The sequence below is a fragment of the Mesoplodon bidens genome (assembly GCF_964165515.1).
Source record: "Mesoplodon bidens genome assembly, chromosome: 17".
In the NCBI taxonomy this organism is placed as follows: Eukaryota; Metazoa; Chordata; class Mammalia; order Artiodactyla; family Ziphiidae; genus Mesoplodon; species Mesoplodon bidens.
Genome location: NC_138174.1, coordinates 1,166,326 through 1,191,368, shown reverse-complemented (window position 1 = coordinate 1,191,368; position 25,043 = coordinate 1,166,326). Strand labels below are relative to the sequence as shown.

The 25,043-nt window shown below is 44.7% G+C and overlaps 1 protein-coding gene across 1 annotated transcript in view; it reads right to left on the bottom strand.

Moving 5' to 3' along the window:
- The window catches only part of IFT88 (intraflagellar transport 88), a gene marked incomplete at its 3' end in the record, with an annotated part of 74,242 nt that overhangs the window by 6,834 nt on the left and 42,365 nt on the right, over nt 1–25,043 (bottom strand). The window contains 8 exon segments of the mRNA XM_081214532.1: nt 7,014–7,120; nt 10,756–10,821; nt 12,531–12,583; nt 14,660–14,775; nt 15,266–15,416; nt 17,121–17,229; nt 19,727–19,913; nt 21,901–21,987. Coding sequence (XP_081070658.1) covers nt 7,014–7,120; nt 10,756–10,821; nt 12,531–12,583; nt 14,660–14,775; nt 15,266–15,416; nt 17,121–17,229; nt 19,727–19,913; nt 21,901–21,987 — 876 coding nt within the window.

Sequence of the window (25,043 nt, the reverse complement as noted above, 5' to 3'; positions counted from 1 at the left end):
ACCCAGTTGCCACTGGAAATCAATAAACCCCACCGTGACCAATCTTGTGTCCCCATCACCACAGCAGCCGGAGCAGCGAGTCCGTGTGGAGGTTACAGAGATGGCAATGTCACAAATGAGACCAGAACGTTTACCAGCACACAGGCTCGATAAGGTTCTACGTTTAAAGCAATGTGACCTGTGGAGACTTCGCCAAGTCTTCTCTCAGACCGTCCACACCCAGAGACCGGGTCGCGGGGCCTTCAGGGGACGGGAGGAAGGGGAGCCCTCAGAGGGTCAGGTCCCGCCCGCCCCCCCGGGCCCCGGGAACTAAAGGGACAGGGAGGCGGTGACAGAGCGGGGCTCCGTCAGGCAGGGTGGAAAGGTCGAAGTGTCCGCTACATTCACACCATGGCCCTGAGGGTCTCGGGGAGGAATGCTTCGGCCGCGTGACTGGAGGGGGTCAAGGTGAGGTCCAGTTTGGGGGAACCTTCTGGAGAAAGAGAACATGAAACTCTGAAAATAAAGTAGGCACAACAGTAACAACTTATTGAGAGGGGCCGGTGCACACGGGCCCCGCAGCGAATGCCGGGGGCGGACCACAGGCCCAGGGACACAGGCGCACTGCAGTGTCACATTTTGTTCTCAGCAGGAGACACTGCCGCCTTCTCAGAGTTTCAACACCTCATAAAGTACCCAGGAATCCGGACTCACTTGCAGGGTTGTGAGGTACGGAAGCGGGACTGACAGAAGATTCCCATCACAGCAACACTGACACGTCAAACGGCCACAGAAAGGGGCAAAAAACGACAGAGGCCTGCCTTTGCTGACATGGGAAGCTGCCCAGGTTATCTTCCTCAGTGAGGGGAAAACTCAGGTTACAAGACAGTATTTTTATAGAAATCCACTTTTGCTTAAAAAAAAAAGTCCCATTTAAAAAGCGTATTGATATATGTTTGCATATATTTGTAAAAATGCCTGGGATGATGAAATGTCAAAATGCTAACAGTGATCTCAAAGTCGTGGTTGAATGATTTTCACTTTTTCCTTAACACATTTTTATTTGAATTAAAACGTTACTTACAAAAGTAATCTACCTGAATTTTTAGAATAACATTTGTTTTTTCAATAATATGAAAAAAAAAAAAAGATGCCATTCCCACTTTGGGGGAAACAATGAGAAGAAGGTACAAAGAGAAGAGACAAGCCAAGTAGATATAAATAAAATGATGGAAAAAGTAAACAGGTAAGTGTTGGCAGAGTGTCTTCTCCCCGCCGGGAACACACGACACTGCTCTCCTGCAGGGGACAGGCAGAGTCTCCAGGACCCGCGCAGCCCCACACTGTCACACTGTCACCTGCCCCCGGAGGACAGTGGGCACAGGACCCGAGGGTGAGGGCTGCAAACTCTCGCGATTTGACATTTCTGACATCCAAGTATGTGGTCATTTTCTAGCAATGTCGGTGACAGACTGTGACAAACCTAAGTTCACCGTGGACAGTCTGTGAAGGCCAGCCGAGAACACTGCCCTCATCTTACTGACGAGAACCAGCTCTGCAGCTGACCAGGGTTGAGGAGGAAAGCCCAGGGCTCCGTCCACCATCCTGGGCTTTTATTCCGTAAGAATTAGATTTTTGTCTTAGAACAAGGAGCAGTTGTTACCTAGTTAAGGATCCTTAAGAAGATGGGCTCTGACTTAAAATTCAAGAGAAAACAGAATTTAAGACGCTTCTTTGCAGCTTCAACTCCAAAGAACCCACGAACGTGGCCGCACCTTCCTGCCCTCGGACCTCTCTCACACCTTCCCGTCTCCACGCCAGGCCCTGAGGTCCAACCACACCTCCCCCGGGGACCACTCGGACCCCTGGTCATGGGCCAAACCCCATCTAGTGCACACGCCGCGTGTCTCTACCGGGCAGCAAGCGACCTGTGTTTGTCTCGTTCTCCTGCCAGGTGACGAGCAGCTGGAGCACCTCATCCATGTCAAGTGTCTCCTGAACAGGTGAACCAAGGACTCAGCACAGGGTGATGCCAGCAGGCGAGGACTCCACGGCCTTTAACCAGAGCGTTGCGGGAGTCTCACCCCGGAAAACGTCACGGCCCAAATCACCACACACTTGATATCAAGGATGAATGCTATATAAATTATCTTCTGTGTTTTTTTTTTCCAGAAGGAATTTTTTTTTTTAAGATGTTGGGGGTAAGAGTTTATTAATTAATTTATTTATTTTTGCTGTGTTTGGTCTTCATTTCTGTGCGAGGGCCTTCTCTAGTTGTGGCAAGCGGGGGCCACTCTTCATCGCGGTATGCGGGGCTCTCACTGTTGTGGCCTCTCTTGTTGCGGAGCACAGGCTCCAGACGCGCAGGCTCAGTAGTTGTGGCTCACGGGCCTAGGTGCTCCACGGCATGTGGCATCTTCCCAGACCAGGGCTCGAACCCGTGTCCCCTGCATTGGCAGGCAGATTCTCAACCACTGCGCCACCAGGGAAGCCCTCTTCTGTGTTTTTGTTGAACTTTATAAATGCAGTAACGTATAAAATGGGCAAAACATTCTTGCAGCTTTCATTACATACGTAAACTTTAAAAATTGTGCATTTTTCCTTCACAGTTAATTTAAAGCTGTGCCTTTATGAGATCTTCATACAGAATCTTTTTCCTTTTAAGAACTATGACCAAAAGGGTTTCTGCTCAACTAGCTTCTGGTAATAACTGGAAATTTGAGGATAAGTACCAACTATATTTTACATTAGTTTTGAATGTCACATATTATTTTAAGTTGGCCAAAAGAAAGAATTTCTTGAAATTATTTGATTTCTTTGGGGAGGAAATGGCAAATACTGGGAGAGGAATTCTCCTTTTGAATATTGTGAAAATTCAGAATTCAATTTTTAAAAAGGAACAAATTATTAACGTACTTCATCTGTGAATGAGCAATTAAAACTGTGTTTCGTAAACTATCTCTTTCCCCATCTTCTTTTTCCCTCCTAAGCGTTTCCTTTTGTCCCTTAATCCTCTTTGCTGTGGGCTGGTATTTTTCTCTTCCTTGGCATATTTAAAATACTCAGCCTTCAACTCCTGTCTTCCCATTTTGCTCTCTTCCATTTGTGCAATGAAGTTTGAAGAGTTCCTTGCAGCTAACGTTCTTCTGTTCAGCGAAGCGGAAACGCAAAACTGTCTTAAAACCCAACACTGCTGGGGGGTGGCTCCACCCCACGCCCGGGACTGTTTGCCACGGCTCTGCGAACAGGGCACAAAGCTCCCTCCCCGCCCAGGAACACAGGCCCCCAGCACAAAGGGGAGAACAGCCGCCTTCTCCATAAATGTTCCAGAAGAGGACGTACTTCTCTGAAAAGTCAGTCCAGAGAAATGAATTTCTAGCTTTAATGCTTTAAGATTGGAGCTAGGGGCCGGGGGAGGTCCATTATCCTGATCCACATAATCCTGAATCTGTTTATCTTTCCTTCTTAGGTCTACACAAATCCCTTTCTGTTTTAAAACAGTTTTTAAAAATCCACGGCCTGATTTATTTTGTGTTTACTTTTCCCCTTAAAGGAGATTCTGTATCCTGAGCTGGTATTTGATCATTTGAAGGCAACCCTTTGGGAGCATAACACACCACCAGTGCTTCTGTGAATAAAAAATTAGTTTGAGAACTTGTTTAAAAGACACATAGATTCTTGGACTCCATACCCAGAGATTTTAATTCTGGGGTTGGGGTAGTCTGGGGTGAGGCCCAAGACTTTGTAACTGTAAGAAGCCCAGGCGATTCTGAGGCTCTGAGGGTCCACAGGCCACACTTGGAGAGCACTGTTCTGAGGCCCTAGCTCTGATCAAATTAGAGTGAGCTCACAGAGGTACATTCCAGTTTAGCTCATGGAGTGAGCTACCAACTTCCCGGATGCAGGAAAGTAAGGACTATACATCAACTGAAAGTTATTACTCGCATCATCCTTTTTCTCTACTATCCGTAAGGGAGCAGGGCATGGCAGCCAGGAGCCTGGACTCGGAAGCTGGCCCTCCTGGATGTGAATCCGAGCCCTACCCCCCAACAGCTGTGTGACCTGGAGAAAGTTGCTTTGCAACCATGGGCCTCAGGTTTCTCATCTTAAAGAACAGTAATGCTAAAACCACATCCAACATCATAGCACAGGACTCCTGTGATGATGAAATTAGCCAGTACATGCAAAGGGCTGGAGCGGCCCGCGCTCATCACGCGCTGGGTGTTGCCGCCGCTGGTCGCTGATGTCCGGCTGAGCAGACGTCATCAGGTGGAAGGAGGGGAGACTGCAAGCGGAGCAGGGAGATCAGGAAAAGCCACCCAGCCTCTTCACTTCTCTTCCTTTCTGCTGCCAAACTTCTGCCGCTGTCAGCACTTGCAGGGGAGAGGGCGGGGTAAAGACTGGGGCTCAGCCCTGCACTCCTTCTAGCAGCTCAGGTAAAGGCGTGGCATGGTTATCCAGGACATCCCTGGTCTCAACCCTGTGGCTGGTTCCCAAACGTCTCCAGCTAACGATATGGACGAGCTCGACTACAGACGCTCACAGAGGCCCACAGAGCTTTAGCAAGGAACACCTGAAAGCTAGACAGACTGTAGAAAGTCACCAACTGGAAAAAAGGTACCTAACCATGTGGAAATATTCAAAGAAATCAAGATATATCTGTACAACAGGTATTACACAGGCCTCGACAGTGATTTTATGAAGAAATCCTAATTACGAAGGAAAAACGTTAAGTTTTTGCACTGAGACAGATTCTAAACAGGAGACACACAAGAAGAGTAACAAGAAGTTTTAAGTTCAAATTTAGAAAAGGATAGCATCCTTACTTCAGGCGTTTGTGACATTTGGTTTCATAACGAACAGCGTCTCATGCACCACGCAGCCAGAAACAGGGTGCCCGCCCCACGGCTCACAATCTAGACAAACGCACGGGGACACGCAGCGATTTCCCGAGAAGGCTGCTCTCGTACGCACAGGACTCCTTCTCTGTAAGCCTCTGCTCGCTTTCCTAGGACTGACCTTTTCCACTAATTTCCCCCTCAATTTTGTGTTCATATGCATAATATAAGTGAGAAAACATCAAGAAAATGTTTCTCTTTACGTAAGATGTAATAAGCAGTCCTGAAGAACAATGAAGAAACTGATCTCAAGGAAACAGAAAGAAAGTGCTCTGTGGATAAGGACTGTGACTTAAAGGAAGACGAAGGAACGGCTGGGACGAGAGGACGTACCTAAGTGATGCAGGCACAGTGCGGCAGTGATAAGGCGTTAGGAAGAGAGACACTGCTCGAGCACAGTGACACAGCACTCACTTGGGTAAGCCGGTAAGGTAAGCACTGCGTAACTTAAACGCATCAACTGTAACTCGTCTGAGCTTACTAAGTGTCCTTAATTACGCCATGGCGAGTACAACATAAGGATAAGAGGTCAGGTCTATGACAGACACAGACAAAAGCTGACTATGTTCACTGAATACACAAATATTGTGATGAAGAGGAATCAAGAGGCTGAGTAGTAATTAGAAAGGAAAAGCCGTTTCAGTGACATTCGATACTCACTTACAACAGTAAAATCACAAGCCCCCATGAGCAAACGAGAACAATCAGGACAGGGGTTGCAGTGGCGGGGAAACCGCGGGGTGACGGGCCACCGCGTCAGAAGGAGAGGAGTGCCTGTAGCGGCCCAGGCCGTCTAGATTCAGGGGCTGGCGGGGGCTCTGAGGAGGGTGCGTGGCGGGCACAGGTCTCGAACTGACCCCCCAAGTTCACTTCCCAGGAGTCCTCGGAATCCATGTTTCCTAAAGCCTGAGTGCGGCCCCGGAAGCAGGAGCTAGAAGGCTCCGGCTCCTCACTGGGGTGGGGGGCGTCCGGCCGGGAGGCCCACTCCCACTCGGCTGCGGGGTCAGCACATGGGCCCCATGCGGGATCTAGAACTTGCCTGAGCTCATGTGCACCGTTCAGTCACCGTTCATAAGTGACAAACTACTGATGCTTAAACTTACGAAGTCTGAAGACTTCCAGATGCTCCCACAGTTCTACACTAAGTAACTTCACAGAACTAGTTTTGAGCTCCAAAGAATTTCATGGTTTGAAATAGATACTTCCTTTTGATTCTTCTTAATGAAACAAATGTGATAGTAATTATGATGATAGTTATGATAATTTGAACTTCCAATTTGTACTAGTTTAATTTTACAAAACTTTCACACAGGTTATCTAATTAAATTAGCAATTGGTACGTGGTATTCAGCTGGTCTTCACAGCAGCTTGTAACTATATACCCTAGCAGTGGCATTTTAATACCAACTTGATGTTTTATAGGATTTTTAAGGTCATGCTCATAACGCTTTTACAACTGATCATTTAAAAAAGAGAATAAAACAATCAGGTCACATCTTCAAAGCAAAAACAAGATAACCACATTTTGAAAGCAAATACGAAATTTAGATTTAATTACCCAAGGTAATTAAATTCTTGCAAAAGCTTGAGCTTAAAGAATTTTCTTTTTATGAAAGGCAGATACTCAGAAATCATGTTAAAGTTTTAAATATTCTAGGCTCAAACACAGGAGGGATTATGCTCTCACAGAAGTAAAACACTGCAGGGAACACAGAAATACACCTGCAGCTTCTGTATCAGCAATCCTCAGAGCTGTGTCCTACGATGCAACAGTGAACCGCTGTCGTAGGCAAGTGACTGTCTCCTGGTTTCCACAGGCCACGAGGCTCTCCAGCTGAAGTTATGCCTACAAATTAACCTGCAGCTACTTTGTACTGGGGAAATTACAACTGTTAGTCTATTAGTAGATTTCCACTAAAGACTACACTAAATCTATTGTACTTTCTCTGATTTAGGAACTAGATTTTGACTGAATTTTATCCTAAAACTAGAGTTTTAGTTATGCCTCCTTTTATGCCACAGCAGAAAAATAACTGCAACTTAATTTCACTGACAGAAGCCCAGACGTCACTCAGCTGAGCTACAGAAGGCTGACATTTTCAAACCTGACACCAGTTTTCGGCTCACATGACAGACCTGTTCCCTGATTTCTTTCATTTTTTCCAATCTCTTGAGTTTTGTTGCATATTCTTGAACTTCTTTTAATCCAATATCTGTGCAGAGACGAACCAAGAAACGTAGACCTAAATTACGAAAAATATTTTTAGAAAAGTATTTATCCATGGTGTTCAAAGAACAATAAATCAATAAACTCAGTCTTCTGGGACCCAGGTAGGAATGCTGCTCACAAACAGTGTTTGTTTCTCTTGAAAAATTACTACACTTTGTATTCCTGGCCCTCTGAGAACTGACCTCCTGGGAAGAGGGTTTAGAGGGACTCTGCCCACCTGCAGAGTGGTCTCTCTCAGGAGAGACCACAGCATCTATAACCCGAGTCTTTATCTCCTCACCTGCTTCTCCTTTATACCACTTATGACTCCTGACATATTATATACTTGTTTATTGTCTTTTTCTTCCCACTAGAATCCAAGCTCCACGAGGCCAGGATTCTGGTCTGTCTTGTTTTCTGCCACACCCACAGGGTGGGAACAGTGCTGTGTACCAGCACTGCAGTCATCCCATTAGAATTTGTACGTTAGTGACTAATTCATGACCATTAATGTATTACAAAAGTAATGGTACTAAAATAATCTAAAATGTCACACATTACTACTGTGTAAATTGCCTATGTATACATTTACCCTGATAATGCACAGTAAGAAGGTAATTTATATTTTCTACAAATAATACTCAACTATCTCTCTTATCTACCCATCCTTGGAAAGAGTGGCTTAGGAATATTTAATGTAAAATAAAACCCACTGTTTTTGGTAGATGTCCTCTGAAATTTACCGTATCACCTATAACTCTACAGAGCAGGTCAATTTTTGATAACTGAAGAATGTATTTTAAGACAAAATCACCCTTTGGGTTCATCAAAAAAGTACTCTGCTCAAAGTGAGACCTTACATGAGTGCAAGTGTTTTTCCTATGCTACCATAAGGTAGACTACTGATTACACCTGTTTTGAAAATTAAACAGGCCAAAGTACCTTGGACATTCCCCACAGCACAGATAAGCACTCAACTTTTTTTTTTTAAACGCTTTTAAAAAAAAATAAATTTATTTATTTACTTTTGGCTGCATTGGTCTTCGCTGCTGCACGTGGGCTTTCTCTAGTTGCAGCAAGCAGGGGCTACTCTTCATTGCAGTGCATGGGCTTCTCATTGCAGTGGCTTCTCTTGTTGCGGAGCACAGGCTCTAGGCACGCGGGCTCAGTAGTTGTGACTCGCGGGCTCTAGAGCACAGGCTCAGTAGTTGTGGCACACGGGCTTAGTTGCTCCACGGCATGTGGGATCGTCCCAGACCAGGGCTCAAACCCGTGTCCCCTGCACTGGCAGACGGATTCTTAACCACTGCACCACCAGGGAAGTCCCAATCATTCAACTTTTACAGTGAATCTTAAACTCTCTTTAAAGAAAGAAAAGTGGCCTTGCTTGATGATGCTCCCTTTGCTGTCCAGTGCGGAGGTGCTGCAGCTACTGCAGTGGTCCTCAACCGGCAGCAGCTGCATCCCCAGGGGACACCTGACAATGTCATAACAGGAGGTGTGCTCCTGGCACCCAGTGGGTGGAGGGCAGGGATGCTGCTAGAACATTCTAGAATCTACAGGATGGCCCCAGAGCACAGGGTTATCTGATCCCAAATGTTAGTGCTGACGAAGCTGAGAAACTCTGCCCAGCAGACTGTTGGGTTTCCATTCCCCAAAAGCTATTACTGCTCTCATTTAATCTCTAAAGTATCAGTTCCCCAATGTGGCTGAAGTTAAGAATCACATTAAAAGCTGTTAAAAAAGAAACAGGAAAATAAATAGATGAGAAAAAAAAAAGCAAATAGGAAAAATCAGGTACCTGGGTCCACTGCAAACCTGAATGAGAATCTCTGTAGGTTGGGCTACAGATTTGTAGTTTTTACAAGTCTTACAAGTAATTCCCATGTATCCTATTTTCCGACTGGCATTCGGAAACTGCTGTGAGCTAATGGACCCACATCTGACCAGCATTACAAAACTCCTCGCCCCTAGGCTCTTACCAAAGGCCATAATTCTGAGCTCTCTGCTTTCACAAAAGTCAAATTGAGAAAAATAATACTGAAGGAACATGCAGCACATCTAACCCCTGGATCAGGCTGCGCCAAGGAAAACGTGGCCCAGAAAAGATGTTTTTACTGAAATGTGCTGTTTTGTGTGCATGGTCATTGAAGGGCAACATTCAAAACGGTCTTTTCAAGCACATTATTTTATTTGTTGGGGGGATGTTAGTAAAGCTAGGAGCTATGACGTCTTCCAGTGACCTTTTAGCTACTCTCCTCGGTGTCTCAACACGACTGAAGTAAGAGTTGAAAGGATTTTCTTCTTCCCGAGGAATTACTTTTTATTTCCTTATAAATAGTAAAGATTATAAAACCAACTGTATCTTCTCTCTTTCCTTTAGTCACAAAGCTACTCGGGGCCATATATAGTTTAGTGAGAATATGAGACCTATGAATATGGTTATTTTGTACTTTTCTGGATCCTGATCTTGTTGCTGTTACTGTAACACTGTTACTTCAGGTTGCATCAAATCCACTGTGCAATAGGATTAGAAGAAATGAACGTTTTATACAAAACCAACTATATAAAAGGGAAACAAGTTACATACAACATAATGTTTTAAAATTAATTTGCCACCATTATCAGCAAGATTATTAATGTTCTATTTTCATAAACTCTAAAGGTATTTTTTCAGTCTCAAAAAGTTATAATTAAATGGATGGTTTAAAATGCCTTTTCTAGGGCTTCGCTGGTGGCACAGTGGTTAAGAATCCGCCCGCCAATGCAGGGGATATGGGTTCGATCCCTGGCCCGGCAAGATCCTACATGCCATGGAGCAACTAAGCCCATGTGCCACAACTACTGAGCCTTCACTGTAGAGCCTGCGAGCCACAACTACTGAACCCACGTGCCACAACTACTGAAGCCTGCGCACCTAGAGGCCGTGCTCCACAACGAGAAGCCACTGCAATGAAAAGCCCACACACCACAACGAAGAGTAGCCCCCACTCGCTGCAACTAGAGAAGGCCCGCGTGCAGCAACAAAGACCCAACGCAGCCAAAGATAAAATAAATAAAATAAATAAATTTATAAAAAAGACTTTTAAAAAAATAAATAAAATGCCTTTTCTATAAAATATCAGTTTATGAACTTTATAAAATAATAAACCAAAATTTATTCTTAAAATTTCATAAAGCTTTGAAATATACATGTTTACTACTGAAGAGAATTCAGTGGTACATTTAAATCCGTCAAGAATTAAATCCTATAAAAATGTGTACTTGCGGGCTTCCCTGGTGGCGCAGTGGTTGAGAGTCCGCCTGCCGATGCAGGGGACACGGGTTCGTGCCCCGGTCCGGGAAGATCCCACATGTCGCGGAGCGGCTGGGCCCGTGAGCCATGGCCGCTGAGCCTGCGCGTCCGGAGCCTGTGCTCCTCAACGGGAGAGGCCACAACAGTGAGAGGCCCGCGTACCGCAAAAAAAAAAAAAAAAAAAAAAAAAAAAAAAATGTGTACTTGCATAGTCAAATTTTCTGATCCTATAACCACATATTTAAACATATGTACCACAAATTACAGGTTGGTATCTATGTATGCAATTACTGTAGCAAAGGTAATTATTACATATTAGGACATAAAATGTGAGAACCTATACTTTCAAAATTACAAAATGTAGTCTCACTTACATTCAACATTTTCTGGAAATTTTCTGTGAATATCTTTGTAAGTATCTAATGCTTTTTGGTAGTTACCTATAAGTGAAGGAGAAAGAACAAACATACTAGCAGATTATAGAAATTAACAGGATTCAGCAAAATACTAATTTAAATTCAATATGCTGGCACCATTTCATTGGTTTAGAAGGATGACTTCCATGTTTGCCATAGGCATAAATAACCATTCCCAATATAACTTCTGTTTTTTGTTTGTTTTGGCTGTGCAGCATGTGGGATCTTAGTTCCCCGACCAGGGATCAAACCTGTGCCCCATGCGGTGGAAGCGTGGAGTCCTAACACCTGGACCGCCGGGGAGGTCCCTCAATATAACTTCTGGAAGAAAATGTACAGATAAAATAAATCTGAAAAAGGGGAAGAGCGGAAGTAAATGGTTGAAACTTAGTTCTACTTCTTAAAATAAACGAAGTAATAACATTAACGTCAATGTTATTCACTTGGAAAAGATGAAAAATAACTTGTTTTGCAGTTTTTATTTTCAAACATTAAAAAGTTTACAGAAAGCATTTTGTTCTGTAATAAAATAATTTAGCTTCACATGGCAGCAAAGGATAGGAAAAACGAATTTTGGATGAAAGACCTTTGCTAAAATCTCAGGAAAGAGTTACGCCCTTACGTCTGGGCCTGCTGCACAAGGGGGTGGTCCACTGGCCTCAGCACTGGGGTGGAGGCTGAACAAGATGGAGTGCGGAGCACCCAGCGCGCGGCCAGGCTGGCTAAGGTGGCCGCTCTTCCCCTGGCCTGCGCTTCAGTGCTCAAACCCAAGGAACGAACGAACGAACGAACGAACGAACGAACGAACGCACACACACACGCACGCACGCACGCACGCACGCACGCGTGCGCGCGCCACAAGACAGGTGCTACATGCGCGCAGGCAACTCGAATTCGCCCTGATGTAAATGAAATGTGTATACAGCAAGGTCTTTCCGCCAACAGGAAACACGGTAACATTAGAGACCAACCCGCAAAATGACCTGAGGCCACACCGCACCTGTGTCCCGCTGACACCTGAGGGGCTCTCGGAGGCAGACAGAGGGCCCTAAGAAACGGCGGGGACCGCTGCCGATGGTCACGGCTCGCGCTTCCCTCGGTGAGGGAGTTCTCCTCCTGGACATCTGGTTGCTCTATAAGAGGGACTGCATTTTTCACACTTAACTACATTAGCATGTTATTTTAACTACACTAAACATTTTAACCACGTGTTAACATTTACCTCCTGCTTAATCCTGACATTTTAACAGTATCATTCACTTCACAGCTAGTCCCAAACCATTAACACACTGACACTGCAGAACAGGCCAGCAGCACAGGATGGGATAAAGACAGTCACTGAAAACACAACCAGGATGACTAGTGACATCTGCTGTACAAAGTCAAGTCCTGCGGCCCCAGTTCTGGGCTCTCCTCAGCTTTCCAGGTGTGAGAGAGGCTCACACATTGGGCAGAGCACACAGGATGTTTACAATGAGGTGACTAGATGGGACTTCCCTGGCAGCCCAGTGGTTAAGACTCCCCGCTTCCAATGCAGGGGATGCGGGTTAGTAAACGTAACTTTTATCTGTACGTAGTAACCACTGTGTCTTTCATATAATGCTTGATATGTGTACTTATCAAAAGTTAATCTTAATAAATGAATCTACAATAGGAACACATTTATATGCATAATTACCTAAAAGATAGAAACAAGCAACATATATTAAAGTGAATAAAATTAAAGCATTTACCACTTCTTCTAAAACAACTAGCTACCATCAGCTGCCATTTCACTTGTGTAGGCCTGTAAAAGAAATAAATTATGTGAAATTAGAGATGAAACAAAAATAATCTGTGATGGCCAAACGGTTTTATAAAGCTAAGCTACATATCTGTACTAGCTTTCAATTACCTTTTGACATTTCATTAGGTCATCTTTATTATTAACAACAGCATATATACAACTTCCTTCATTATTATCTGTCATACTGATATTAGGAAATTTAAATTTAGAGCCCTTCAATTAACTCACACCTTTGTTTAGACATTCTTAGAAGAACCAACTCACCAGTTTGGGTAAAGACCACAGCATTCTATTTTAACCATTTTTATTACCTGTGCTATATCTTATACTTAGTACCTAAGGCTTAGAAACCTAGGTTTAGGCTTGCAAATTTAGTATCCAAGAGACAATTTTTGACCTTGTGTTTGAACAATTAGACTTCAACTAAAAAGAAAGTAAAAAAGAAATCTATTCATTCTTTTTTTCCCCTTAAAAAGAAATGAATTTCTTTTCTAAAATAAACAAGACCAGAATTTCTAAATACTACTAAAAATTTCTGAGAAAAACAAAATTTGAAGGAATAAAAGATGAGGGAATAATTTAATGCTCTCCTCACTTCTCTTTTATTTTTTTTCTAATTGAGGTATAGTTGATTTACAATATTAGTTTCAAGTGTACAACACAGTGATTCAAAATTTTTATAGATTATACTCCATTTATTGTTATTATAAAATATTGGCTATATTCCCTGTGCTGCACAATACATCCTTGTATCTTATTTATTTTATACATAGTAGTTTGTACCTCATAATCTCTTACCCCTACCTTGTCCCTCCCCGTTCCCCTCTCCCACATCTAATGTTAAAATTCAATTTGGCCAAATACAAAACACAACAGGATATATCCCAATTATTTCTGAATAATGTATAAAACATTCTGATATGAACTTAAAGACATTTTTAAGAGTTTGATTTTTTTTTTTTTTCGGTACGCAGGCCTCTCACTGCTGTGGCCTCTCCCGTTGCGGAGCACAGGCTCCAGATGCGCAGGCTCAGCGGCCATAGCTCATGGGCCCTAATTTTTTTTTTTATAAGTTCCCTCACTTTGATTTCTGTTCTGTCTGAAGTTAATATTGCTACTCCTGCTTTCTTTCTTTTTTTTAAAATAAATTTATTTATTTATTTAATTTTGGCTGTTTTGGGTCTTTGTTGCTGCATGCAGGCTTTCTCTAGTTGCAGTGAGTGGGGGCTACTCTTCATTGCGGTGCACGGGCTTCTCATTGCGATGGCTTCTCTTGTTGCAGAGCACGGGCTCTAGGCGCATGGGCTTCAGTAGTTGTGCCACGTGGGCTTCAGTAGTTGTGGCTTGTGGGCTCCAGAGTGCAGGCTCAGTAGTTGTGGCACACGGGCTTAGCTGCTCCGTGGCATGTGGGATCTTCCCGGACCAGGGCTCAAACCCGTGTCCCCTGCATTGGTAGGCGGATTCTTAACCACTGCACCACCAGGGAAGTCCTGATTTTTAATATATAATGTATATCAATTACAAATTGAGACCAATGAAACATTTCAATTAGGACTCTTTCAGAAATGAAACTTTGTCTTTGGAATGAGAGAGTCTTTTTTTTTTTTTTTTTTTTTGCGGTATGTGGGCCTCTCTCTGTTGTGGCCTCTCCCATTTTGGAGCACAGGTTCTGGACGCGCAGGCTCAGCGGTCATAGCTCACGGGCCCAGCCGCTCCGTGGCATGTGGGATCTTTCTGGACCGGGGCACGAACCCGCGTCCCCTGCATCAGCAGGAGGACTCTCAACCACTGCGCCACCAGGGAAGCCCAGAGAGTCATTTTCTGATTGATAAAGAAATACTTGTTTACTGAGATGTGAAAAAGAAAAATACACACAGAAAAGTACCTTGAAGGTATTTTTTAAAACATTTGCATAAAAAGGAAATATATTTATCATAATAAAGACCAAGTCAAATGAAACACAATACAAGAAAATTGAAATGATGCCTGAATGTTCACTAATAACTGCTCATGAACTCAGTATGTCTATCAGATTGTAGACATTTAACTAAACATAAAATCGTAATGGTTACCTACTGTATAAGAGAAGCTCTTTCAAAGTACTGAATGGCTTTTTCACAAAACTGGGTGTCGATGTAATAGGCCCCGAGCCACTCGATGACTTCAATATTGGACGGGAAATACCTATACGACTGGAAAGGGAGGTGTGACAAAAGAACTTCAGTCACAACGCACAGTTCACTCCCCAACATCTTCCCCACCAGCTGAATTAATTTATTCAGTGAGACATTTCTTACTTAAAAAGTATGAGCTGTCACAAGCACTGTTCAAGTTTTGAAACTACATAAGGTTTGGAAAACTTAAGATTTGTTTGACACATTTTTCAATTATCTATAAATATCTTTTTGATGTACTGATATATGATCCGAGCCAAATTAAATATGCAATAGATTCAAAAGGGATTAAATCACCCTTCAAGAGAAAAATGCATTGGTACCTTTTACTTTTTAGTAAAATAATCAAAAACTAACTTTATATTCCATAAATGTTTTATTTTAAATCATTATTTATTTTAAAGCTAATAAGCATTTATAATTTTTAAAAATTAAGAGGCCTGCTGTCTTTTTTATAACAATTCATAAAAGGCTAAAAAGCAGAAGGAAAGCAAGACTGCACACCCACCTCATAGTAATATTGGAATGCTTGGGATTTATCCCCCTCACTGTCATATAATCCTCCCAGTTTAGACAAAGCTCTGGAGTCAGTTGGAACAATACTGATCAGCTGCATTAACCATTCCATAGCTTGATTGGGATCTTCCATTAATTCGTATCTTAGACAATTTCAATGAAGGATAACACAACTTTTCTAAATTCATTGATCAATAAGCAAACCTAAAACCAACATTTCATTAAAACATTTCTTAGTCTATACTAATGTGCTACTTAATACTATTTACTCTGGATTTCATCAGGGATGAGGATGAAAAATGGTCATACTGGCAATAACACTTTTGTCCCATATATATGTATATGGGGCATACACACACACACACACACACCTTGCTTTTCCTTTTACTTCATTACTACCCACTAACATCAACTGACAAATTTCTAGTAGAATAGTGTACTGTTTTATTCAAAGTTTTGTCCAAAATTTGTCCTTAATAAAAATGCCTGAATGCTGTGTTTCAATTATTCTACCTCTCTTAAATGTTCAACATTTTAAAGGGATGGTTTTCATGTATTTTCCAGTGAGTTTTCCCTAATTACATTACAAGCCCAAAACAGTTTTTTGTAGCTTTAATGCCTAGTAAGTCCTCTGCATGCACTCAAATAATTTATTCACACCAGTACTTATTGATTACTATTTATTTTATATTAGCTGCCTTAATGAAATGAAAATATTCCAATCCAAAGTTTCATTGAAAAAGAAGAGCCTTGGGGCTTCCCTGGTGGCGCAGTGGTTAAGAATCCGCCTGCCAATGCAGGGGACATGGGTTCCAGCCCTGGTCCAGGAAGATTCCACATGCCACGGAGCAACTAAGCCCGTGCACCACAACTACTGAGCCTGTGCTCTAGAGCCCACAAGCCACAACTACTGAGCCCTCGTGCCACAACTACTGAAGCCTGCTCGCCTAGAGCCCGCGCTCCACAACAAGAGAAGCCACCACAATGAGAAGCCCGTGCACCACAATGAAGAGTAGCCCCCGCTCGCCGCAACTAGAGAAAGCCTGTGTGCAGCAACCAAGACCCAATGCAGCCAAAAATAAATAAAATAAATTTATTAAAAAAAAAAAAAGAAGAGCCTTCTATTTTTAATGATGACCAATGTGATACCATAAGAAAAACATAAAAACAAGGAAATGTATTCAAACAGCCTCAAACACAACAATTCCTTGACTGTATCTGAACTGATCAGGAACTGGGCACCAGCAAGTCATGACACTGGTACCTTCAGAGAAATGAACTGGACAAAACAAAAAGGCTAAAAGAAATAACTATGCCACTATCTGCTCTAAAATTAACATTTTTTATCAAAAAAATTTTATCTACTCTACCAGAAACACAGGAGGCAATACTTAAAATTTTTTCATCATTATCATTATTTATTTATTTATTTATTGGCTGCACCACATGGCTTGCGGGATCTTAAGTTCCCTGACCCGGGATCAAATCTGGGCCCTGGCAGTGAGAGCGAGGAGTCCTAACCACTGGACCGCCAGGGAATTCCCTGAAGGGTCTAATCTATGCTCCATGAACATTTTGTGTGGACTCGACATGATACCCAGTTACTTCAATTACTATGTCTAAAAATTAATAATAGTTGCAACTTCTAAATAATTCCTCCTATAATGCAAATGACCCTTTAAAAACAGGATCACTCAAATCATATTTTCATCACATATTAATTTGATAGTCAGGTTTTAAAATATACCCCCATCAATTAATTCACTGGTTAAGCTTATTTAATAAGTGGTACTCAATCACCAACTGAGTGAATTAATAACTGTCCTTAAGTTTTTCACATAAGATACATATTTGCTATCTGGTAAAGGACTTGGGCGCTGTTTCTCAGGATTGCGTGAAGTTTCAGGAAACAGTCCAAAGCTTCATCAAGCCGGTTTAGCTTCTTATAGGTAAGGCCTTTAAAAAGAAGAAAGAGAAAAAAAGGTAAGCTATAAATACTAGTACTGGTAGTAATTTTCTCAAAGTAACAGAATGAATATTTAAATATAGGTAAATATTCATCCAAAAGAGAAAATAAAGATGAACACAATTAAAAAAAAAAAAAGGAACAAGGCGGGGCAGGAAATTCCACTAATGTTTGGCAGACACTAAATCATGAAAGCTTTAGTGCATGTTTTGAAGTGTTGAGGGGAGCAGGAATGACAAACATTGAAAGAACAGCACAAACAGTTCAGAAATGGGCTGGGTTACAGAATTTAGTTAGTCAGGGAGGACTGGGACTTCCCTGGTGGTCCAGTGGGTAAGAGTCCGTGCTCCCAATGATGGGGGGCTGGGTTCGATCCCTGGTTGGGGAACTAGATCCCGCATGCATGCTGCAACTAAGACCAGGCGCAGCCAGAATGAATGAATTTATGAATGAATGAATGAATAAATAAATAATTTTAAAAACATAAATAAACTCAAGGAGGACTAAGGGACAAGTAATAAACAGTGCCAGGACAAGTGATTATGCATGACGAGAAAACCACACATTCCTCTCTTGAATTTATTCCTTTTTCAAATAAATTCAAGTTTTATTTCAAAACTAAATAGAAAAAACAAAGCTATAAAAGCATGAAAGGAAAATGATTTTGTAATCTTGGGGTAGGGAAGGGCTTCATAAAGCAATAAACAAATGAAGCCACAAATTTTCAAAAACCAAATTTGACTACATAAAAAATAGAAAAATTCTGTTTCACAGAAGAAATTATAAAGCTCCCTTAAGCGACGGACTAAGAGAGGCATTTAAACATATGAAGAGGCCAAATGGATGGGGACCTGGTGAGTGACCTCATGCCCCCAGGCCCCCACACTCACCCCTCTTCTCCCAACCCCTCAGTGCCAGGTAGAGTTGCTAATGCCCCCTGCCCCTCCCGTCCCACCCAGCCCAGCCCGGGGAGGAGAGATCCAGCTGCCTGGACACCCCCAGGACACAGATGAGACAGAGGGCGCCATGATGGGGAGTGGGCAGGCCTCGAAGGTCCCACTCAGCCTCAGCTGCAAACTCCTAGATACGAGGAGAAGGGCAGGCTCATCAGACACGGAGGAGAGATCGTCACAGGAAAGAGAGGATAACATGAACAAGCCAACCAAAGAAGCAGGAGAAGAAACCTTCAGAGGAAACTTCACTGAAAAGCCAAGACATGAGCCTGCACTGCATCAACATGTGTCCGCAACAGCACGAGCTCACGATGGGGTGGGGGTGGGGGGATGAGGGGGACACAATGGCGGGGGCACGACCGAGGGGGCACGACGGGGGGACATGACTGGGAGGGGCATGACGGGGGGCACGACTGGGGGGCATGATGGGGGTACACAACGGGGGGACACGATGGGGGTCAGGTGACCTCTGACAGGCAGGGGAGGGATGGGGTGGTGTGAGCCTTCAGGTTTTTAACAGTTTATTAAAGACAAATCTGGGGCTTCCGTGGTGGCGCAGTGGTTGGGAGTCCGCCTGCCGATGCAGGGGGACACAGGTTTGTGCCCCGGTCCGGGAGGATCCTGCATGCCGCGGAGCGGCTGGGCCCGTGGGCCGTGGCCGCTGAACCTGCGCGTCCGGAGCCTGTGCTCCGCAACGGGAGAGGCCACAACAGTGAGAGGCCTGCGTACCGCAAAAAAAAAAAAAAAAAAAAAAAAAAAAGACAAAATCTGAAGTAAAAATAACAAAATGTAAAAATGTGTTAAATATAGGTGGTAGGTACAGAGGTATGCTTTTTCTCTCTTTTTTTTCAGTATTTGAAATTGTTTGTAATTAAAAAGGAAGGGACTTCCCTGGTGGTGCAGTGGTTAAGAGCCCACCTGCCAATGCAGGGGACACAGGTTCAAGCCCTGGTCCAGGAAGATCCCACATGTCATGGAGCAACTAAGCCTATGCTCCACAACTACTGAGCCTGCATGCCACAACTATTGAGCCCGCATGACACAACTACTGAGCCCGTGTGCCACAACTACTGAAGTCCATGCACCTAGGGCCCGCTCACCACAACGAAGAGTAGCCCCCGCTCACTGCAACTAAAGAAAGCCCGTGCACAGCAACAAAGACCCAACGCAGCTAAACATAAATAAATTTATAAAAGAAAAAAAAAAGGAAGAAAATGAGATTTTTTCCCCCCACCTATCAGTTTGGCAAAAGTTGAATTATAATATCCAGTATTAGCAGGAATTCGGGAAACATTCTCATATCACGGTGGGAGGAACCTGGAAGTCTTTTTAGAGGGAATTTCGGCTACATCTACCCAAATCTCACAAGTGTCCAGATTCTGAGTCATTAATTCCATTAAAAATAGTCTATAATCCAAGTCTTCTTTTCAACTCTCTGTTGCAAGGAACTCTTCCTCTCAATGAATTGGAGGTTTTGAAGCAAAAAAAAAAAAAAAAAGAAGAAGAAGAAGGCCATTTTGCTTGTTTCACTTACCAATATTGTAAAGTGCTTCAGTACAAGAAGAATCATTTCTTAGAGCCTCTTTGTAGAATTCAGCTGCCTTCTCATAGTCACCATTTGCAAACACTGTATTCCCTTTATTAGTAAGAGCTGACGGATTGTATCTGTCAGAGTTCACAGCTAACTCTGCGTAGCTACTGGCTTGTGCGAGTTCATTCTCCTAAAGTACAAACACATACAAATTACTTGAAGTTCACTGTACCGCTTCTGCCTCTCCTGAGATTAGACACGATAAAGGGACTTTCCGAGATTACAGACAGGATAAACAAGCACGTATTTTACATATCTTGGTCTCGTTGGACTCACTCCACAAAAGGTTTTACTTGTCAAGAAGTTTCTTACAACCGACTGCTCCACAGTCGAGGTCTGGACACCACCACCACTTCCGCATCAGCGGTTCCATCTCCAGCACCCACTGTCCTGTCCTCACTGACTGCAGGTAGGAGCTCCCCACACCGACGGCACCCACCCAGCTAGAGGCCCCACTGCCCTGATGCCCCGTCATCCTGGCTGCATGGCCGGTGGGTCCCGCATCGCCACAGTCCACGCCTCCGCTCCGTCCCCACCGCCAGTGCCTGATTAGGACGCGGCTGGGCTGGCATTCACCTGTGCCGCGAGGGCCTCCCACCTCTCACAACGTAGCTGCTGGGTGCCTCGTCGGCGTGGCTGAGGGAGGGGTGCTGCTTCCCACCTCCCATCTTCCGTGGTCCCTGTCCAGTGGCCGTGGATGTGAACGTGCGGAGGCACCTTACCCTCTGAAGGCCCTTCCCAGGCTCCAGGGCAGGGCGGGTGCAGACTCGCCCCCCCGGCCCAGCTTGCCCTCGCTCCCACCCACGTCCAGCTCTTCCTCCTGCAGAGGACCCAGATCTGCGCCGGGCTGGGCTGTGGACCACAGAGGGCATCCGAGTCCCACAGACCCCTCCACCAAGTTCACGGGCACCTGGGCTGTTTCCACCCACTCCTGGTTACTATGAATAACGCTGGTCTGAACACTCACATACCCGTATCTGTGTGGACTCCCTAAGAGCGGGGTGCTCTTGTCATAGACACTAAACCCTGTAACACTGTCTTTTGGATTAAGCTTCAGGCACAACTTAGAAGAGCAGTGACAGGTTGCCGACGGGGACTGGAGAGCTGTGAGGGGATGACCTCGGGGTCCCGGGAGGGCAGGGCAGCTGCGCACGGAGGGGAGGGGAGGGGCTGGGGTGGGAGGGGAGGGGGGAAGGGAAGAGAGGGGAGGGGGAGAGGAGGGGAGGGGAGGGGGAGGGGAGGGGGAGGGGACGGGGAGGGGAGGGGGGAGAACACGAGGCGGCTGCAGGTGCAAAGGCCCAGCCTGCTCCAGCGACCGTCCTGCAGGGTGGGCTGAGCCTCGCTGGGCTGCATCAGCTGAGCCTTCCCCCGCCTCCCCCGCCCCGGGGGGCCTTCGTTCTCCTGTGCCCCCTCTCTGCTCTCACAATGCCTGCCCCCCAAAGCCGTCATGCTTTGCTAGTTCCTTTCCTGTCTCTCCACGGATTTGCACTCTGGCCTCCTCAGCCCCCAGCCCTGTGCCCTGCTCACACCCTGGAGACACCGCCCGCTGTCTGCATGCCAGAGACGGGGCTTCAACAATTCACAGCTACTTCTCACAGTTCTGGAGGCTGGAGGTCGAAGACCAGGGGGTCAGCAGGCCTGGTATCTGGTGAGGGCCCACGTCCACATCTGCAGGTGGCCTCCTTGCTGTGTCCTCACAGGGCACAGGGCTCTGGTTCCCTTCTCCTCTAATAAAGGCACTAATCCCATCATGGGGGCTCCCCTCATGACCTCAGCTAACCCTAAGTCCCCACCTCCAAATAGAGTGTTAGGGCTTCAAAGATGAGTTCTGGGGAGACAATCATTCCATCCATGGCATTTATCATCAAGGCTTAAACCTCTACAGAGACAACCACACATTTTATCTCTAACCCTGATTTCCCATCTGAGATCAGCTCCACAGGTCCTCCCTCCGTCCTCCTTCTGAGATGGCCTCGCACCCATGTCCACAACCCAAGCAGCCCCCAGACCCACCCCAGCCGTGCTGTCCTTCTCCACCCTGCTTCCCCAGAGCCCCTCCTGGGGCAGCAACGTAAACATACCACAGTACCAACGTAGTTATGAAAAGCAGAACTCACCAAATAATACAGGAATGAGAGGTTGGTTGCAGCTGCACTCTTCACACTACTGTCCTTTTTTTCAAACATTTTTAAGGTCTCTACAGCCTAAACATGAAATATCTGCAAGTTATTACCTTTGTAATATGATAGCATTTAGGCTTCAGTTTGGGGACAAGACCAGGGAAGGCACAGGGGGTGGTTGGTGTGTTCAGGACAACAGGTAACAGACGCGAATGTCACGTGATTGTCAGCACTTGTGGAAAAGGGTTCTCAAAACTGGGAGAGAAAGCAATTCTGGGGGTGTCACAAAGTGACCTGATACAGATCCAGATGTAACTACACTCTGAAGCCATGAGCAATTTAAAGCACACTTTAAACCCCTGGCAAGTCTGAGATGCCCCGACCTGGCAGGACACTTGGGATGCCAGGCTCCTTGCACAAGAGGGGGATGAGTTCTCCACCTAGAAGTTACTGAGAGGTGCCAGAAACAGGAAAAAGATGTGGTTTTCCTTCCTTCCTTTACAGTATATTTACTGAATAGAAAATGCTTGGCCGCTGGCTCCTGGAGAGCAGTTGTGTCCAAGCAAAGCCGTGCTCAGCTTCTGCAGGGGTCGCAGCTGCTGCTGCTGGACGCCCGTGCGGTCCGAGCCCTGCGCCGGTGGACGCCGTGCGGTCCGAGCCCTGCACTGGGCCAGCGAGCACGTGACTCCCCTGCGGCCAAGGGCAGGAGACGTGCACACCCAGTCATAGCGCAGTAAAGAACTGCTCTCTTAAAGGGTCTTGATTACTCGAGAGAAAACCGTTGGAAGTTTCTAGACCATTAGTTTATAATCCCACAAAGTAAATTCTGGAAGAGAAAAACCCAAACGCCATACCGTCCATCTTGAGAGCCCCTTTCTCACTTTCTTTCTTGGAAGGCTCTTCCATAACAAGAAGCTCCTAAAACTTACCTGGAAGTGATTCCCTGCAGAAGCTACCTCACCAACACTACCCAACCCCCAGCTCCTCTTCGGAGCCTCTAAGCTTTACAAGCTGCATTTCACATTGAATAAGAATTGAGATGTTTTCATCTTTACTTTCAGACTGTGTCACTATAAATGTATGTGCTAATTTAAAATATAAGCCAAGTGGGGACTTCCCTGGCGGTCCAGTGGTGAGGACTCCACGCTGTTGCTGCTGAGGGTGTGGGTTCAATCCCTGGTCAGGGAACTAAGATGCCACAAGCCGTGCTGCACAGCCAAAAATAATTAATTAATTGATTAATTAAATATAAGGCACGTGAATAGGCATAACTCACATATCCACTGAATCCTCTGATTCGAGTAGACTGCAGAGGGGAAGAAGGCTGTTCTCTGATATTTCTGACATCCATAAAACAGAACCCGAAAGCAAACTAACAACAATGGTAATTTTTAAAAAACGGAACACTATCAGTTTATATTGTTGCTTTCAAAGCAGCTATTCATTATAGTCAAGGAAATGTGTTGGTTGGATCTTAAAATTCTGATATTTGTTAATCTGTGGCTCATCGATAACAATACTTTAAGACTACGTTTAACACCAAATCTATTCTCCCCACAAAAGATTGCTACGAATCCAAATAATACATAAAGAATAATAAACCCAAAGCTATTACTCAGGAGAATTAACAAAATATTTAGAACTTAAATCATTCATTTAAAAACATGGACAGGGCTTCCCTGGTGGCGCAGTGGTTGGGAGTCTGCCTGCCGATGCAGGGGACAGGGGTTCGTGCCCCGGTCCAGGAAGATCCCACATGCTGCGGAGCGGCTGGGCCCGTGAGCCATGGCCGCTGAGCCTGCGCGTCCGGAGCCTGTGCTCCGCAACGGGAGAGGTCACAGCAGTGAGAGGCCCGCGTACCGCAAAAAAAACAAACAAAAAAAACATGGACAGAGTAAAAACATATTTCAAATTTTAAGCTTCTAAACTACAACTATCCTGAAAAGGCTAAATATTCTAATAAAAGGAACATTCTCAGGTATTTTTGGCTTTGAAATAGGCTGTTTTCATACTGTTCTTTATACATTCAATGAATGCATCTCTAATATCTCTGTTTTTAAAAGTAAAATAATGTAAATCAATGTATAAATGAAACAGATAAAAGTTCACAATAAAATTTAATTGTAAATGGCAAAACAAATAATGAAAATAAACATTGTTAGTTTGGGGGTTTTTTTCCCCAAGAAGAATTAGGAAAATAGACAAATCTTTTGGTTTTCTTTACTGGCTGATGCCGTCCGCTATGGTCTTCAGCTTTCCTCTGGGTATGTCTGTCCACCACCACTGGCCATCACCCCATCCACCTGTGGCTTTAGTGGAGTTCTTTCTCTGTTACAAAACAACACTAACACCACAAAAAAACCATACTCTGAGATTTCAATTTCAGCATTTTTTTAAAAAAACATTTACAACATTAAGCCAAGTTGTAAATGAAGCATCTTCGGGCTTCCCTGGTGGCGCAGTGGTTAAGAATCCACCTGCCAATGCAGGGTACACAGGTTCGAGCCCTGGTCCGGGAAGATCCCACATACCGCAGAGCAACTAAGCCCGTGCGCTACAACTACTGAGCCTGCGCTCTAGAGCTCGCACGCCACAACTACTGAAGCCTACACACCTAGAGCCCATGCTCCGCAACAAGAGAAGCCACCGCAATGAGAAGCCTGCGCGCCACAACGAAGAGGAGCCCCCGCTCGCCGCAACTAGAGAAAGCCCACATGCAGCAACGAAGACCCAACGCAGCCCAAAATAAATAAATAAATAAATAAAGCATCTTAATCAATGATCCTTATGAGATACGTCAATCCAATCCTTTTTAACATAAAAGTGTTCCTTCCAAACTAAGATTGTGTTATACCTACCTCGTCATACTTAGAATACACAACAAAAGAAACACAGAGTAAAAGTGCGATGTAAAAGAAAGCAGAAATTACATTTTTAAAACATCAGTAAAATAGGGCTTCCCTGGTGGCTCAGTGGTTGAGAGTCCGCCTGCCGATGCAGGGGACACGGGTTCGTGCCCCAGTCCGGGAAGATCCCACATGCCGCGGAGGGGCTGGGCCCATGAGACATGGCCGCTGAGCCTGCGTGTCTAGAGCCTGTGCTCTGCAACGGGAAAGGCCACGGCAGTGAGAGGGCCACAT